At 40.6% G+C, this 16335-nt stretch overlaps 1 protein-coding gene across 1 annotated transcript; it reads right to left on the bottom strand.

Annotated features, from left to right (window-relative positions):
- Positions 1-717: 717 nt before the first annotated feature.
- LOC144658064 (uncharacterized) lies at positions 718-15123 on the bottom strand. The gene is made up of 14 exons (XM_078518387.1): positions 15054-15123; positions 14246-14511; positions 13040-13156; positions 10507-10671; positions 9671-9784; positions 8928-9053; positions 8139-8235; positions 6890-7108; positions 5949-6322; positions 4800-4967; positions 2043-2159; positions 1613-1729; positions 1016-1106; positions 718-734 (listed from the first exon to the last, which is right to left on the bottom strand). The coding sequence occupies exons 1-14, from the start codon at positions 15121-15123 to the stop codon at positions 718-720; spliced, it is 2058 nt and encodes a 685-aa protein (XP_078374513.1).
- Positions 15124-16335: the final 1212 nt, after the last annotated feature.

Here is a 16335-nt window from a genome sequence, read left to right as displayed (position 1 = left end):
CAGGCAGAGTGGGGCAAACGAAGAAAAAACCGGGCAGAAATCGTAGCGACAAAAGTTGTGCCCTTCTTGAAAACTTTTGTCGCTACGATTTCTGCTCGGTTTATTCCTTCGTTTCGCCCCACTAACTGCCCCTGGGTCTCCGAGGATGTATTCAAAGCAAAACGCAAGGGTTTTTGTTGACAGTCGGAAGGCCAACATCAGAGTTATCACATTTGGCCAATAATAACAACTTAGCGTGGGAAAACTTGCAGCCGGCCAGCGCCAAGCGGGGAATAATCCGTAAGCGCGGGAAAATGTTGAACTTGTGCAGTAAGCGCGGGAAAACAAGCAACAGCTGGGAAGCGCCTGAACTCCTGATTGGTTTGGAAAAGCAGCATCAGTGCTCAGATTGGTCAAAATTGGCTCAACTGTATTGCTAGGTCAACTTTTATTTTAATTTATTACTTCTCGTGGACTGTGAGCCGAAAAATGCTCGCCTTTTAACTATAGTTATACACCAACAGTCTTGACACGTTCGCGATAACATTTATTCCTGAAAATTCTTTTAATAAGACCTGGAATAAGGATTGACTTTTCCTTACTGGTCTCAAATAAATTCTACGTGTATAAGATTGTAGGACGAGGCTACGTATCAAAATTCTCTTTACTCCTTGCATGTAATCTCGCTTTTGCGTGAAAAATGTACGTTTGGATTAGGCCACGGTCTTCACCATTCTTCTATCCTGCACCAGCCCCTTAAAAGAGGAAAAAAAAATTGTTAATAGACTGTCAAGTTAAAGTGAAACATGGCATACACCTAATTGCAATAAAGTTGCCATAGAAAAAAATAAAAAAGTAAATAGGAAAAGTCCAATATATTGTATTCGGGATATTAAAAGCTTCTCTTTCAGTCGAGGCTCTGATTGCTAGAAGGGAGGGACATAGCTAGGAGAGAAGAGAGGCTGGGTAGGGTCCAAGCCCTAAAAAATTGATCCAAGGTTGTGATCTCTTCACAAAGAGAAGTAAATGAACTTACCAACTGCTAGCACTGTAATGAACACTGGATCGTAACCATGAGGGGAATGAAGCTCTTTCATACACACGCGGCACTCAAACGCGTCGATAGTCTACGAAGGAAAATGATACAAGATCATTAACAGTTCAAGCCGGAAATTCAGAGGCGGTGGCGCATTTTAGACACCCAAAAATACTTGGTAGGTTTTCATATTTGGGGCAACTTTTTTCCGTTTTTCCGTTTTCTGAGAAGTTTCTAAACCGAAGATTTCCAGTCTCCGATTGTTGTTCGAAGGCCATACAAACGTTTCCGATCATTTTCAAACTTTTCCGAAGAGAAACGAAGTTTTCCGAAGACTTCCAAGGAAGTTTCGAAGATGTTTGAAATCACTCACGAGACGGAATATCTTGACAAACCAATTTTACGCTGCGCTCGCGATATTTTCGGCACAAAAACGTGGGGGAGGGGAGAGGGGGAGGGTGGGGCTACACCCCCTCGCCCCCCCTGCTCCGCCGCCTATAGGAATATATTAAATTATTCGCGTTTTCTTTTCCAAAGCTCGGGCATGAGCATTCAAACTGAAAAGGTTTTTCGAAAAATGTATTTTACAGTTCTTACCTCAACCCAAGTTGAAATACTGTTGAACTCGGCAGGCGTGTTGCCTTGGTGAGCACTGTGACCGGCTGAGACTATAACAAATGGTGCTTCATAGAAGGTCATTTTAAAGACTACCGTCTGTTTGGACATAAATGAAAGAATGTAAGAGAGATAAATCGATTTTTAGCTATGGCACGTCCTTTGCCTAGTTCCTAGGCCTCTACTTTCGTCACGGTCAACTCCTTTCGGGTTAGGTGGTCCGAGTAAAAAAGTTCACCTCGGATACGTCACCGAAACGAGCAGTGACGTCAGCAATACTGCGAAGTCCTGGAAAAAAAAGCCGCACAGGAACTAGGCAAGGACGTTCTCTAACCAATCAAGCTAAAAGCTTACGTACACCATTTATGCTCACATGCACCATTTCTCAATCACATAAATCAAGCCCTCTTACCTGACAAAATGCGTAGTTAGTTTGATTTAACGACTCTATTTCCTGGCTGCCGCTGAACGACACATTATGCCAGTCAACGTTCATTGCCTCAGGAAGATCCAGAAATGCCATCCAGTCCTATTGTGCAAAACAACAAAATAAGAATACTAATGTGGTCTATTTTAATTTTTTTTATTTAGTTTAATACGAGGGTGCTAAGGGGGGTGCCCAATTGTCAGTCAACTACTAATTTTAAGGCCAATTGTCAGTTAACTACTAATTTTAAGGCCAATTGTCAGTTAACTACTAATTTTAAGGCCAATTGTCAGTTAACTACTAATTTTAAGGCCAATTGTCAGTTAACTACTAATTTTAAGGCCAATTGTCAGTTAACTACTAATTTTAAGGCCAATTGTCAGTTAACTACTAATTTTAAGGCCAATTGTCAGTTAACTACTAATTTTAAGGCCAATTGTCAGTTAACTACTAATTTTAAGGCCAATTGTCAGTTAACTACTATTTTTTTTGGCCAATTGTCAGTTAACTAGCTACTAAATTTTAGTTATCCATTAACGTTCATTCTCTTACAGCGAAAAGTATTGCTACATAACACGAATTTTCTTTACTCGCACGTCAGTGATAAATAAATAACTTGACAGGCATGCGAGACTCTCGCGCAAGCGTATTAGCCATATTAATAGTTTTGATCTCACGAGTATATCTATGGGAGACCTACCCCTTTTGTATAATATTAGGAAAGGTTCATTGAATATTTTCCTGAGCAATGGTTGTTGTTCTATTACGCCAGGTTTTCATGAGTATTTGCTTCAACGTTCAAGTTTATGGACTGTGTTTGGTACTGCTGGTTGGTATCGTTACACAAGGCAAGATTTTTTCGTTTGTTTTTAGTTTTGGTCGAAGGGCCTGCTTCCTGTTTTCAAAATAAACTTTCGCGAGGGTTCATTGGACTAGGCTTTCTGGGTAACCTCTCTCGATAAGATGTGATTGGAGGTGGTTAATTTTTTCCTCAAATTTTCTTTTAGAGGAATTTGTTCTAAGCAATGTTAAAGCCTCCCCCTTAATAAAACTGGTGGGTGGCACGAGTAGTAATAAGTATACTGATTGAAATGTTTCAGTGGGCTTGTAATGGTTGCGTATATGTCAAGCACTGATTTGTACGATACGACCGCCATTTTAGTGCCCATGGCAGTTCCGTGTGTTTGTAGGTAACAACTCCTGTCAAATGCACCTATTTGAAACTTTTTCGCTTGTCGTTTGATTTCCATGAAATCGATATATCCGATGTTTAAAGCTATGTCCATTGAATTGTGCTTTGCCATGTCAAATGGTAACGACCTCTGTGTCGTTCGAATACCGATCCTGTGTCACCATCTCGATAAAAACTCAGAATACCTTTGACCACGCCCCACTCGACGCCATCACGGAGATCAACATGTGTCTGGTACGACCCTGGTTCCTTGCGCATATTATATCAGTTAGTATGTCATCTGGTCACGCAGCGGGACAGGTAAATGTCGCGAAATAGTTTTGCTGTTAGGAAAATCTTTGTTGCTTTTTTCAACAACAAGGTTTTATAATAATGTCACTCGACCCTTACCGTATATAACTCCTTAATGTTGTTGTTAAATGTGTGAAGGAAATTTCGCTCTAGTAGAGGCTTGTCCTTCGATGGTCACAATTGGAGGTTTTATGTTTGAGCTTTTTATTTCTCGTGAATGCGGATGGCGACGATTTATCGTCGTAAATGGTGGCCATAGAGTTCTAAGAACTGTTTTCTATGCGCCGGTTCGAAACGAAATGAGTCGTTCCCTTCGTCAGTTGCTTTTGTTCTGTGCTCATGGTTGGAGCGGGTTATGACCTGAAGCTCGCAGAGGTAGCGCTCTTTTTATAGCTCAAGAAGAACTCGCAATCAAAAACTGACCAATGAGAAGTCGTCGGTTTGCTCAGTTTTATTGTTATCAATAAACAATAGACGCCAACTGGTCGGATGCAAATTCTGATGATAACAGAATGACTTAAGTGAGTTTTAACGAGAAATAAAAAGCTCAAACATAAAACCTCCAATTGTGACCTATCGAAGGACAAGCCTCTTACTTAGAGCGAAATTTCCTCACACATTTAACAACAACATTAAGGAGTAACGGTAAGGGTCGAGTGACAATATTATAAAACTCATATTAAGTATAATTAATAGAATGTCACTTAACTGTTAACTTTTCATTTTAGTTAACTACTAATTTTTTGGCAAATATCAGTTAACTACAGTACTACTTTTTAGGCCATTTGTCAGTTAACTGTTAACCCCATTAGCACCCTCTAATACAGTTGCAATTCTGTGCGTGCTATGATTGGCTAAAATGTGTCATGATCTATAGCTTCAGCGTGGCCTAGTGGTTTAGGATGCTTTTCCTGTTAGTAAAACTACGTGAAGTGACATTTCAGATTCCTTTTTCCTTTTCATTGATACCAATTTCCCAGCGAAATGTGATTGACTGCCAAACAAACAAACAAAAACACTAAAACTCGGTTAACTTCATAGAAATGTGATATCATTACATTTTTGATCCATTTAGTCACAATTCGGGCGGAACCATTAAAGCTAGTGGCTACGTCGACTGATCTTAGCAGCCTTGTAACCTCGTTACGTTGTGGGCTAAATGATTTCTCTAGATTTGGTTAAACCAAATCCATTATCAGAAAACATTGAATTCATTGGTAAAGATGCTACAACTTACATCCTAGGTTTTTGCTACCTACCGCGACTATATTTTCATGCAATCCGTCAAAATTTTGCATTTCTCGTATACACACTGTAAACTTTCCAACTTCGACATTTTCTGCCCAGATAGTAGCGGCATCGTGGTTTCGTCCTGTGTACGTGTGCTCACTGGATACAAGAACATACGGAGGACGAGAGAACTTCCCCTGAAAAAAAAAAAAAAAAACGAACGGAAAATATGTAAATATATATGTAAAGGAATCTCACGAGAAGCATGGGCTCTTGATCTCACATGGTTGTATTTTTTAGGATTTATTTTGAAATCTGTTAATATCATTTATTAGAAAAATAAGGTAAGGGTTAATGGCCTTAAGCCATGACACTATTTTGCATATATTCAAGACAACATTTTCGTTTGCCCTATCGAAGACTGGAACGTACGCTGTTTTTCGCCCCAGCCTCTCGCGTTGTGTTGTGGTTATCATACTGAGGAGTTTGCACTCTGGAAATACCATATACCACTGTATACGAAAATCAAAAAATTGTGTAAATAAATTCATACATGGGCGCTATCGTAGACCAATTCTTGGTTTTCATGTGACGTCAACAAAATTCTAAAATCCAGAATCGCAAGACCACTGAGTTTTTATCCTTCACTGGCTATTAGCTTGTTGAAGGTTTTTAGCTCGATAGCAGATCCGCCGTCCAGTTAAGATAGAGCATTTTGAATTTTGGAGTTTCACGCCACACGACATCAAAGATGCCCGCCAGAAGGATGTCACGCATGCTTAAAAAAATGCCTCATCCTGTGATTTTAAACAATCTGAACAGTTTAGGTTTGCTAGAAGTGTTTATGTGAATGTTTACTTGTTCATGAGGGTAAACTGACTGATTTTTGTTGCAGCAAAGGTTTCCAGATGTTTTCATTAATTTCCAGCCGCCATGTTAGTTACCCTCCGCATGCATGGGCACCAACATGGCGTTTTCATACTGTGCTCTCCAAATTTGTCTGGAACATTTTGACGGATGACTTTGAACAAGTAGTTTATCTAGTAAATTCTACAACCTGTAATATTCTTGATTTTTTCACTCAATAGTTTTGGATTTATTTTTTTTTTGCGGCCTGACAGTGAAAGCCACCAATATGTCACAGAGCTGCGCTGGTGCCAAGTACAATAGCGACATACCTGAGGAAGAACGACTTCCTTGCAGCTCGTCCCATCCCACCAGCTGGTGAGATTCTCATGTCCTGTTACAGAACCCACTGGATTCCCTTGATACGCAATAAAATCTACGTACGTGAGCCCGCCGTCTGGAGGCACGCGGTCGAGCCTTCCGGCAGTCAACGCACAGATTCTAAATTGCGCGGCAGAAACATCCTCGGTCCAGGCCACTGCAGCCTCGTGAGTGTATTGCCCGGATGAGTTGAAGTAATTTACCGCAAGCAATACGTGAATGGACTTGCTTGAGAGGAAAAGAGAGTTGTTGAATGAAATTTGTCTGCACTGAGCTTCTGTGTTGCCAAGATAAACAAAGGCTCGGCCTCGGTAGAATAAAAACGCTGTTGAAGGGAAATAAATACATCTGAAATCAGAATGGCATACAAAAATGGAAATTGAAATGTCATAAACTGGGTCAGGGGAATAAGTACATTTTTCAAGAGGAATTCCTCTTTTAGAGTTGACTGCGCCCGCGAACTTTGTGAAAGGAGTTGCTAAGCAACATGACGTAAACATGACGAGAACCGCAACCGATGCTAAGCGCGGGAAAACTGCACCGACGCGCGATGTGAAGCGAAAACTGCAACCAATGCTAAACGCGGGAAAATTGCAACCGATGTTAGGCGCGGGAAAGCTGCAACCGATGCTAAGCGCGGGAAAGCAGCAACCAATAAAGCGAGGGGAAAACTGCAACCGATTTAAGCGCGGGAAAAGTGCAGCCTATGCTAAGCGTGGGAAAACTGCAGCCAATAAAGCGAGGGTAAAACTGCAAACGATTTAAGCGCGGGAAAGTGCAGTCATCGTGAGCATAAGGTTTTTCTTTGAGTTCAGCAAAACGCAAATTGACGGCAAGAACAAACTCGAGATTACATTCGACACTTTGTCAAAGAAGTGACATTTTTACTTACGTTCACAGCTTCCATTTTTCTTCACTCCAATGTACTTGTTTTGCAAACATTCATCCTTCTCTAAGAACTCATAATTCTGGTACGTGACACTATCTTCTGAACATATCTCGTCTTCATATCCTGGAAGGTCTTCATTGCACACGCATCTTCCGTCATTTGGACCAAAGACTTTACACGTGGCGTATCTAGAACATACAACCTTTCGACAAGGATCCAAATCTATTAGAACAAGCAAATAGGGTCAAATAGCATAACAATGATGAAAACATCAGATAGTAGTTGTTTTTGAATTTCTAGAAATGAACCGCAAAAGAGCTAGTGAGAGGGGGACTGTAGAGGGTCCTAATTTCCTGCTACCTGAACCTTCCAGTACAGTAAACACCCGCGTGTAAGAACCTAGTGGTTTAAGAACCTGCTGGCGAAATTTGCCATTTTAACCCCAAAATAAAGAACCTGTTTGAAGAAATTTAGCAGGTTCTGGGTTATAGAAATTTTTATGAACATTTTTAAAAACATCCCAAACTGTGTTTACAAATAAAGAAAAGACAGATTCACATAGACTGTAATTGTCTTCTTTGGACCTTGCATGAGGCTTGAGCAGTACAGTTATGAATAAATGCTGTATATGAGGACAAACCCATTTTTTTTTCTTTTCGTACAATCAAAAACTATGCTCCTCCTTAGAAATTAAGAACTTATTAAGAACCTACTTAGCCTAAATTACCAATAACTACCCCCAAATACAAGAACCTATTTTGCCAAACTTAGAAAATTGTAGGTTCCTACACGCGGGTGTTTACTGTATCCACCCCTTTCGTAGTGGTTCCTGCTTTTTTTCTATCTGTTGCAAAAAAGACGCAATTTTGAGATATTTTTCCTTTTTTCTAGATCTCTCGGTTCCCGCCTCTCGTAAAGTTCCAGCCTGCTTTAATTTACTCCTAGGTTCCTGCCACACTATCCCCCTGCTCCCCTCCAAGTAAACATTTTCGCCACCTTGCCATCCTCCAGTAGTAAATCCCACATCACTCTCCAGTGCGATATCAGTAAGAGATTTGACAATAAGTTGCTTAATATAAAGGGCGTATTGACTTGCAACATACGCGTATAGACGTCGAATTTGCCCATTGGAATTTTTTATTGTTTTCGAACTGAAAAATATCCAGCGGGCAGATGTGACGGCTTTACCACGCATTTTGCAAAAAAAAAAATCCACCCCAAATTTGATCAGGTTTAATTGTTATTCACTTACCCCCAAAAGCAATGTACTGCACAGTTATGGGATCATGGTGTTTTTCGATTGATTGCAAGTCTTTCACGCACGCCGTGAAACCAACTTTGTCGAGATTCTTTGTAAAAACAAAAAGAAAAGTGAGCTTATATTGAAACCAGCTATAAATACTAAAGAATAACATTTTGTTGCGTATTCATTACTAAAAACTGTTGCCTGTTATCGATCGTCGCACTTTAGTTTATAGGGGACCTCATAAGGGTTAAAATTCGTAGCTTGGTACCACAGATAATTTTGAAATCTAACGCTTCTGTCGAGTTTTTTTTTTTTTTTTTTTTTATTGAGCGAAAACGCAACTACAATTTAGATTTGGTTCCTCTTTGCAAAATTCGAGCCACGCTCAAAAACATATTTGGCAACCTCTCCTGCCACGTTTAGTGGGAGGCGCGGTGGCCTAATGATTAGCGCGTTCGACTCCGAGTCGAACGGCCCGGGTTCGAGCCCTGACCGGGCACTGCGTTGTGTTCTTGGGCAAGACGCTTTCATTTCATAGTGTCTCTCTCCACCCAGCTGTATAAATGAATTTACTGCTGGGGGGTAATCCTGCGATGGACTGGCATCCCATTCAGGGGGAGTAGCAATACTTCTAGTCGCTTAATGCTACAGAAACCGAAATAATCTCCGGTTGTATATATTGGTCACTTAACTCGGACACAGACTTTACCTTTTTTACCTACCACGTTTATATGGGATGTTAAGTAAGGTATACCGTCACGTCTGCATTGTTGAAAATGTTCACAGAATACCTACCTCCACCCATGAGGTAATGGCGTTATTTTCAGGATTGATTTTCCCCTCTTGCCCTTTGTTCCACTTGTGTCTCGGACTGAGAAGCAGGACAGGGGCCTGGTAGAAAGGCTGTTTAAATGAAACAGCCTACAAAGACAAAGTCATTGCACAAGTCAACATTTGCAAGCTAGGGATAACATGTGATGTACGACTGCCGTGTGCATTGCTAAAATAGATTTCCTAGCCTAAAGGCGGTGTTGCACGGGACAACTTGCACCAAAATTGTTTTGCGCAACAACGTTGCGTGAAAAATCTTACACCGTGTAACATGGTATCGGAGACGAGTTTTTGCGCATTTTTTTACTCGGCAACACGTTGCGAGTTTTTGAACCTAAATTAAAACTCGCAACGCAAGATGACGAATATTTAGGAAGTTGGCTCGTGTACAAGGTTTGCCGTCGATTTTTTGCGCAACACCTTCCCAGAATTCTGTTCAACATGGCCTGGACGCGCGTTGCTCGGAGAGAAGCGACGGCCGGAAATGCGTCTGCTCTCGCAGGCTACTCGGATACGCAAAATGTGGCAAGTCGACGTTGCGCTAAAAATCGTCTCGTGTAACATGCATGATGCCAAGTACATTTTGTACGATGTTGCACGAAAAGTTGACGCGGTGTTGCGCGAAAAATCGTCAGTTGAAACCGTTATTGATTTTGTACATTTTTTTTCTAATCATCTGCCATAGTTATGTGCTGTAAGTCTCTCACCTCGCAGAAACTGTATTTGAGTCTTTTATCCGGCGGTCCCGTGTTCTTGAACATGATTTTTGATTTCTCGGGCATTTTCCATCCTTGAGGGGTTGTGACAAGGGCAATCCATTGCTGAAAAAGGCGTGATAGTATAGCGCGCGATTAGTCAAACTCCAACGTAATTTGAAATATTTGTTGTTTCTTTATTTTACGACAAAAAGGAACACGACTAGCTAGATGCCAGGCCATTCAGAAAAGAATAAACTCTCCGACTGAACCAAAATTTCGCAGGTTAGCCTTCTGTGATTGAAATCGGGTCTTCACGTCACCAAAACACAACAAAGAGCGAAAGAAAGACAAAGTTAAATGATTTTTTGTAGAAAACAACAACAGCAACAAAAAGTAGGAATCGATCGAACCTTTTTTGGAACACTTAGGGGGCATTCTTATGAAACTATTCTGGCTATTCTCGTTCCGGTTTAGGAACAACAGAATACACGGAATATCAGTTCCCAAAATAATGCATACGGTATTCTGAAAACGGAATAATTGCATCGACGCGCGCGGGGTTGCGAACGACTTGGGACGGCTGGGTACGCATGATTTCCCGCCAAAACTACACCAAAAGAACGCATATTCTGCCTATTCCGAGTAAACCTTATTCTGTTCATTCCGATCATTCTGCTATCGGGAGCAGAATGAACCGAATAGTATTCCGTTTATTCCGAAAACGTAATAGGTCCCAAAAGAACGCAATCACCGTCTATTCCGAGTATTCCTATTCCGGAATAATCCCAAAAGAATGCGCCCTTAGTAGGTAATATAGCTATAGGTCAATAAAGCAGCTAACTCACCACTCGGATGTTTTTGTGACCTCCACTAAAGTTCGTTACTTCTCGCAGAAAGATCTTAAATCCTAAAGTTGTGACATCTTCGCTCCAAGCAGATGCGGCGTCTTTTCTTTCCTGTGGAATACTGTGGATTGCTGTAACAAACACTTCTGGGGCTGGTTTAAGTTCCTAAAAAGAAAAGAATATTGACAAAAAAGGACTCGATCATGATTTATCCTAGTCTGTTTACTCTCCCCAGATTACGCTCGCCATATGAAACCTAGGCTCGATTTCCAGCCGTTCTGGGAGTCCGGTGCTTCATCCTCCTCCCAACGAACGTGGTGTGGGGCAAGGAACGCGGGCTCACAAAACGGCTGGAAATCAAGCCTATATAAAACCGAGATGGCGGCCGTTTGAAATGGGTGTGTTATCTCGATGAACACACGAAGAAACATCGGACATCCTTTTTACAATATTCTGAAAGTGTTTCTAATGTAGCAGTTCAAGTGGGTTATTGCGCGAACATATACTAAATCAAAGGCCATTTTCTCGAATAACTCTTTAAGTCCCAAGAGTGACCAATCCTCGGTTTTAGGATCTACCCTGTCTAAAAGGTTGCATGCATGCAGTCTGTGTTTACGAAAAACAAGCTACTGTTTAACAGTCTATCTTACTTGCTCTAATCTTTTTCACTGACCGTATCAATTAATTAATCATTTTGTTTAGCGGTCATAAAAGGTTTTGACATGTCCCATTCATATCATCAGTGTACTACTAACCTTTTAAGCCCCAATGTCCACACTCTCTTGACTGATCACCATACATTTCGTTATAGTATAAGTTGGAAGAATTTGATTAAAAATCAAAGCAATTGCCCTGTAGTGATCATTTTATTAATTTTATCACTTATTATTTTTCATAACCTTAACTTTTCGCGACCTTTAATTTTCCTGTGTCTTACAAGATTTATATCAGAAAACCATAAGGGTTGAAACGCGTAACGCGCGCGCACAGCGTTTGAATACTCAGTTTGCCAAGTACCATATTTGGAAACACGAAGAATTTGTACGCGAATGCTTTATACACGAAATGACACACGCAACATAATTTTTGGTTTAATAATAATAAATAATAATAATAAAAGCTTTTATTTATACACGATAAATGTTTTGCAGCATAGCTGATGTGGTCGTGTTTACAAATTACTATTGAAGCTAACTAAACCCTTAAATAACAAATTAATCACTACAAACTAAGCATTCCAAACAAACAAAAATACACAACCTCTAAATCCCTAATACTTTCAAAGCACCCTTGAAACTTGCCAACGATTCTTTAAGGCGGGCCTCGTTATTCAAAGAATTCCATAATGTGGCCCCTTCATAAGTAATCGACTTTTTGAGAAAGTCAGTCTTTGGTCTTGGTACTGACAAGCAATTTTTCCTTCTAAGATTGTAATTAGTCTTCTGCTCCGTCCACAAGTGTTGTAATTGGACCGGAGCACCTCCAGATACACATTTGAAGACAAAACAAAGTACCCTGCGGATGTACATTTGCCTCAATGGTATCCACTTTGCTTGACGCAGCACGTCTTCTGAAGGGGTGAACCAGTCTAAGCCGAAAATTATCTTGGCGGCACGCACATGGATTTTTTCTAAGTCACTAAAAAGTGTTGAGCCACACGACCCCCAGACTATCATACCGTACATTACAGACGGTAAAATTACTTTAAAATAAAAGTCTACTCTCGCAGGAATTGGCAAAAAATACAATGATCTTAAAAGGTTCAGTTTCTGGGTGAAACGTTTACACAGTTCTTTGACATGAATGTTCCATTTGAGTGCACTGTCTATTTGGACACCTAGACACCTTGCTGAAGTGACTTGCCTGATGTTATTTTCCCCAAGCTTAATGCTTTGTAAAGGGCCAGTAAATGATCCTCGGTATAGCAGCATATATTCTGTTTTTCCCGGGTGTGGCGTCAGCAAATTTTGACAACACCAGCGATATAATTTCCGTAAGATGTAATTTAGCACGGTGGCTACCATGTCCGGACTTGTGGCCGCGACGTAGATGGTTGTGTCATCAGCATACATGTGAAGCTCTCCTTCACTACCATCGGTTATATTTGGCAGATCGTTGCAGAACAATGCAAAAAGTAGAGGACCAAGGACAGATCCTTGTGGTACGCCAAGTTTTGCGGTAAGTTGCTTGAATTTCGACCTAAACGCCTCAAATTTCTTACAGAAACTAAAGAAATACATAAAATGTATCGAAGCGATGTTCCCCAGGCTACTTCAAGAAGATGAAACAGGAGAATTTAACCAAATTTAACTTTATTCAACCAAGCTTGTTCAAAAACAAGATTACGCCATCGAGCGCGAGCTAGCGCGCGCTGTGAATTTAATCCAAATATAGTAATTTTGATTGGTTAAATGTTTCTCCTGATTTTCCAAATATGATACTTAGTGTAAAGGAATGTGCAAACGCTTTGTACAATGCGAATCATAGGGAGTTACACGTTTCAACCCTTATGGGTTTCTGTTTATATACACACCGAAGGAAACGTGATTTCCACATGACTTGTTCCACTCGTCCAAAATGGAAGATGTACGATTCCTGATGCACCGCCTGTTGGCTGGCCTAGAAACGCCAGCCAATGAACGTTCACTACCTGCAAAAACGTGTTTAATAGTCCATTTTACAGTTGCCTGCCAAGTAACCTGGCCTTTGAATGGTAGTGAGGCTGAGGGTGACTTTGCATTGATACAAACCTCTCTACTTTATCATGTAAATGCAAACTAGTTAGCATCTGAATAACATGATTTACACAACAAAAGCAGTGAGGTCTGTATCAAAACTAGGTCACCTCCAGCCTCACTTCCATTCAAAGGCCAGGTCACTAAGCGGACAACTGTAAAATGGTCTATTAAGCCAAGTGTACACGAGCAATTTTTATGTGAACAGTAAAAATTTTTATTTGCTCTTGTAGATGAAAAAAATGGTCAAGTTTTATGTGACAAATATATTTCTTGCTGACAAGCTAACGAGTTAGCTTTTATGTGCAAAATAGAGCAGTTTTCAACGAGTGTCGTAACACCAAAACCAAAGTAATTACTCCGACCAATCACAAAAGACATATAGACCAACCAGTCATGACCAGTCAGCCAATCACAACTCGAAGCAATGTCGCAGGTACGAAGCACGGGAATACGTGCGTGAGCAAGTCACGATTTGGTTTTACTTCTGATTGGCTAAGAAAGTGCCGCGAGATTTTTAAATCAATCAAGAAGCGTAGTAATGCAAAACCAAAGCGAAAGCAAATTACTTTCAACACTTAAGTGAAAACGGCTCTAAGAGTTGACATATCCGAAAATTGCTTGTGTAGACTAAATGTCACATAATAAGTGGCAAACATTACGTTTAAATATGGGTTCCCAAGAGAAAATATTTTCTCTTGATGTTCCCCAGTCTCCCAAACTCCGCTCAATGAGCCGGGCGCGCGTATCTCTGCTGTCCAAGGTTGTTACTCGCGCGCTTAACTGCCGAAAAATAATTGTTCTATCATCTACACGATCAAATACATTTGTCACATAAAAATTGTCTCATAAAAGTTTACCGTGCGAACCTGGCTTTATTCTGAGTTGTGTGGTTCCCTGAATTCAAAAGTTTCATATAGTTTCTTAACGTAGGATTGCTAATAAACAGCATTTGTTCCGACTAAATCGAGACAAAACGTTTCAACAAATTTTGCGATACTTACCCGCATTTCATCCGATCGTCCTGAAAGTTCCACACAAGCTGCAAATCCGGTTGAACTGGTCCACTCGAGCCAGACTGTCACGGCCTGAAGCAACGAGCGCGTCATATTACTGGAACGAGAAGGCGCCAACTGCACAAATACTCCTTCTCCCGAGAACGGCGGGGAGAATGGCGCAGAGTTACATTTGTAAGTTTCGTGTTCCAAGATCTGAAAAGCTACTTTGCCATAACGAACATCGATGGAAACAATAGGTTTTTCTCCAAAGACTAGAATATAAAGAGAGAACAATCAAGAACTGATCACGGGTTAAATGGGGACAAAGCCAACGCGGAGAATCGATGTCGCAATTATCTAAATCTAGAAAAAAAAAGCTAGCTCTGCAGCTAAAAATGAAAACAACGACGTTTTATATATTCTAAAAAATATATCAACAAAACTGCCGTTTACCTTCTCCAACGTAAACAGAATTTGGTATTTTACGATTTTGTTTCTCTTTTTAAGAAGACGGCTAAGATGTGTAACGATCTTTTCCAATTTATCCTTTGTTTGGCGACGACTAAATAAATATCATAAATTCATCCATTTGGTGAGTTTTCCGACCGTATCAGTGCCGTAACATGTGGCTTTGTATTAGCAAAATTAAAGCTAAAAACAACTTTCACGAGATTTATCACTGATCAGTTGAACTCGACCCAACCCATCTTCGTCGATATACGGGAATCGGCTTCGCGTGCCAAGCGGGAAGATCACCAGTCCCTATCCCGTCCCGCCCCGTCCCGAAACAACCCGAACTCTTTCGTTTACATACCGACAATATCCTTTCCAATAATGTCGCCTTTCGGGATTAGAATAATCACAATGACCAGAATCGCAATCATGATGAGCAGCAACAATAATGGAAGAAGGAGGCCTTAAAATGAGAAGAAAGAATGAATTCAGTACAGTAAGCCTTTCAGACACTCACAAGCAAGGAGAAGTTCATTCCAAAATGGCACTTTTTTACTTCACGCCAACGGGAAGGTAAAGCAAAGATATGTTATTCAACTCAGCTTCCAAAGAGTATTCAAAACCCATGAAATCCTTGTCTGAAGTAGTCCAAAAATGTAGAGCCGACCGCCGCCATCTTGGAGAGGTTGGTTAACTCTTTGACGTCACACATACATCGCGAGGCTGCTCAGTTACCCAAAGATGGCGGCGGCTGGTTCTCGATTTTCGGCCTTTTTCAGACAAGGATTTCATAGGGTTTGAATACTCACTGAAAGCTGAAATTTGGTGACCAAACATATCTTGGAATTACTTTGTCGTTGGCGTAAAGAAAAAAAGTGCCATTTTTAGAATGAACTTCTCCTTTAATCCTGCATGGCAACTCACATCCTGTTTATATACTGGTAACACCAACTAAATTTGTTACAGGCTCGCGTAGGGTGCTTTTCATTCGATCAATAATTGCAGTATAAATTTCCAAAAAATTTCATTTGTGAAAGGAACACTATTTTCAAGTTGACTGCACCGGATCAGAATGGAACATTTTTTCCGACATTCCGACAACCTGGTCGCGAGGCATACCCAGACTTTCGAAAATTTCTTCTCGCAAATTTCCCGTAACTGGCGATTTTGGCTCCCGGAATTTCAGGAATAATCGGTTGCATGGTTCAAATTTCGTAAATTTAACATTTTGATTTTTCGACGGAATCAGTGGCCCCAATTTAATTCTTCACAAAGGTATTTTCTTCCTCCAATCTTTAATGCCTCGATTTAACATGTAATATTGCCCCAACCATGCAGCTACTAAAAGCTTATAAAACCAAATTGATTGCAAGGCTGGTACAACGTCAGGAGGGCAAGATTTATTGGCCAATATTTCAACTAGCAGAGCTAGTCTTCTTCAGGGCCAGTACTATAATATAAGGAAAGTAACGGCTCTAAAATTTGAATTTGGCAGGAGCCATAATCGATTAATCCCCGATTATGGCTCCTGAATTTGGATAATAATACAGTGTTAGAGCCGTTAGAGCGCGCGGAAACAACTTGAAAATGTTGGCTAACTTTTTTCAAATTGCAACCCATTTCCATTCGAACCATCCGCAACC

Source organism: Oculina patagonica, chromosome 6 (assembly GCF_052425735.1).
Source record: "Oculina patagonica isolate OP01 chromosome 6, crgOcupat, whole genome shotgun sequence".
In the NCBI taxonomy this organism is placed as follows: Eukaryota; Metazoa; Cnidaria; class Anthozoa; order Scleractinia; family Oculinidae; genus Oculina; species Oculina patagonica.
This window is presented reverse-complemented; position numbering and strand designations above follow the sequence as displayed.

Bases quoted from the DNA above. Each gene is read 5' to 3' on its own strand.
- LOC144658064 (XM_078518387.1), bottom strand. From the start codon at position 15,123: ATGATTGCGATTCTGGTCATTGTGATTATTCTAATCCCGAAAGGCGAC. The intron at 13,157-14,245 runs GTAAGTATCGCA...ACGTTTTTGCAG, and splicing joins GACGATCGGATGAAATGCGG to GTAGTGAACGTTCATTGGCT. The intron at 2,160-4,799 runs GTAGGTAGCAAA...TTTGCACAATAG, and splicing joins TGCATGAAAATATAGTCGCG to GACTGGATGGCATTTCTGGA.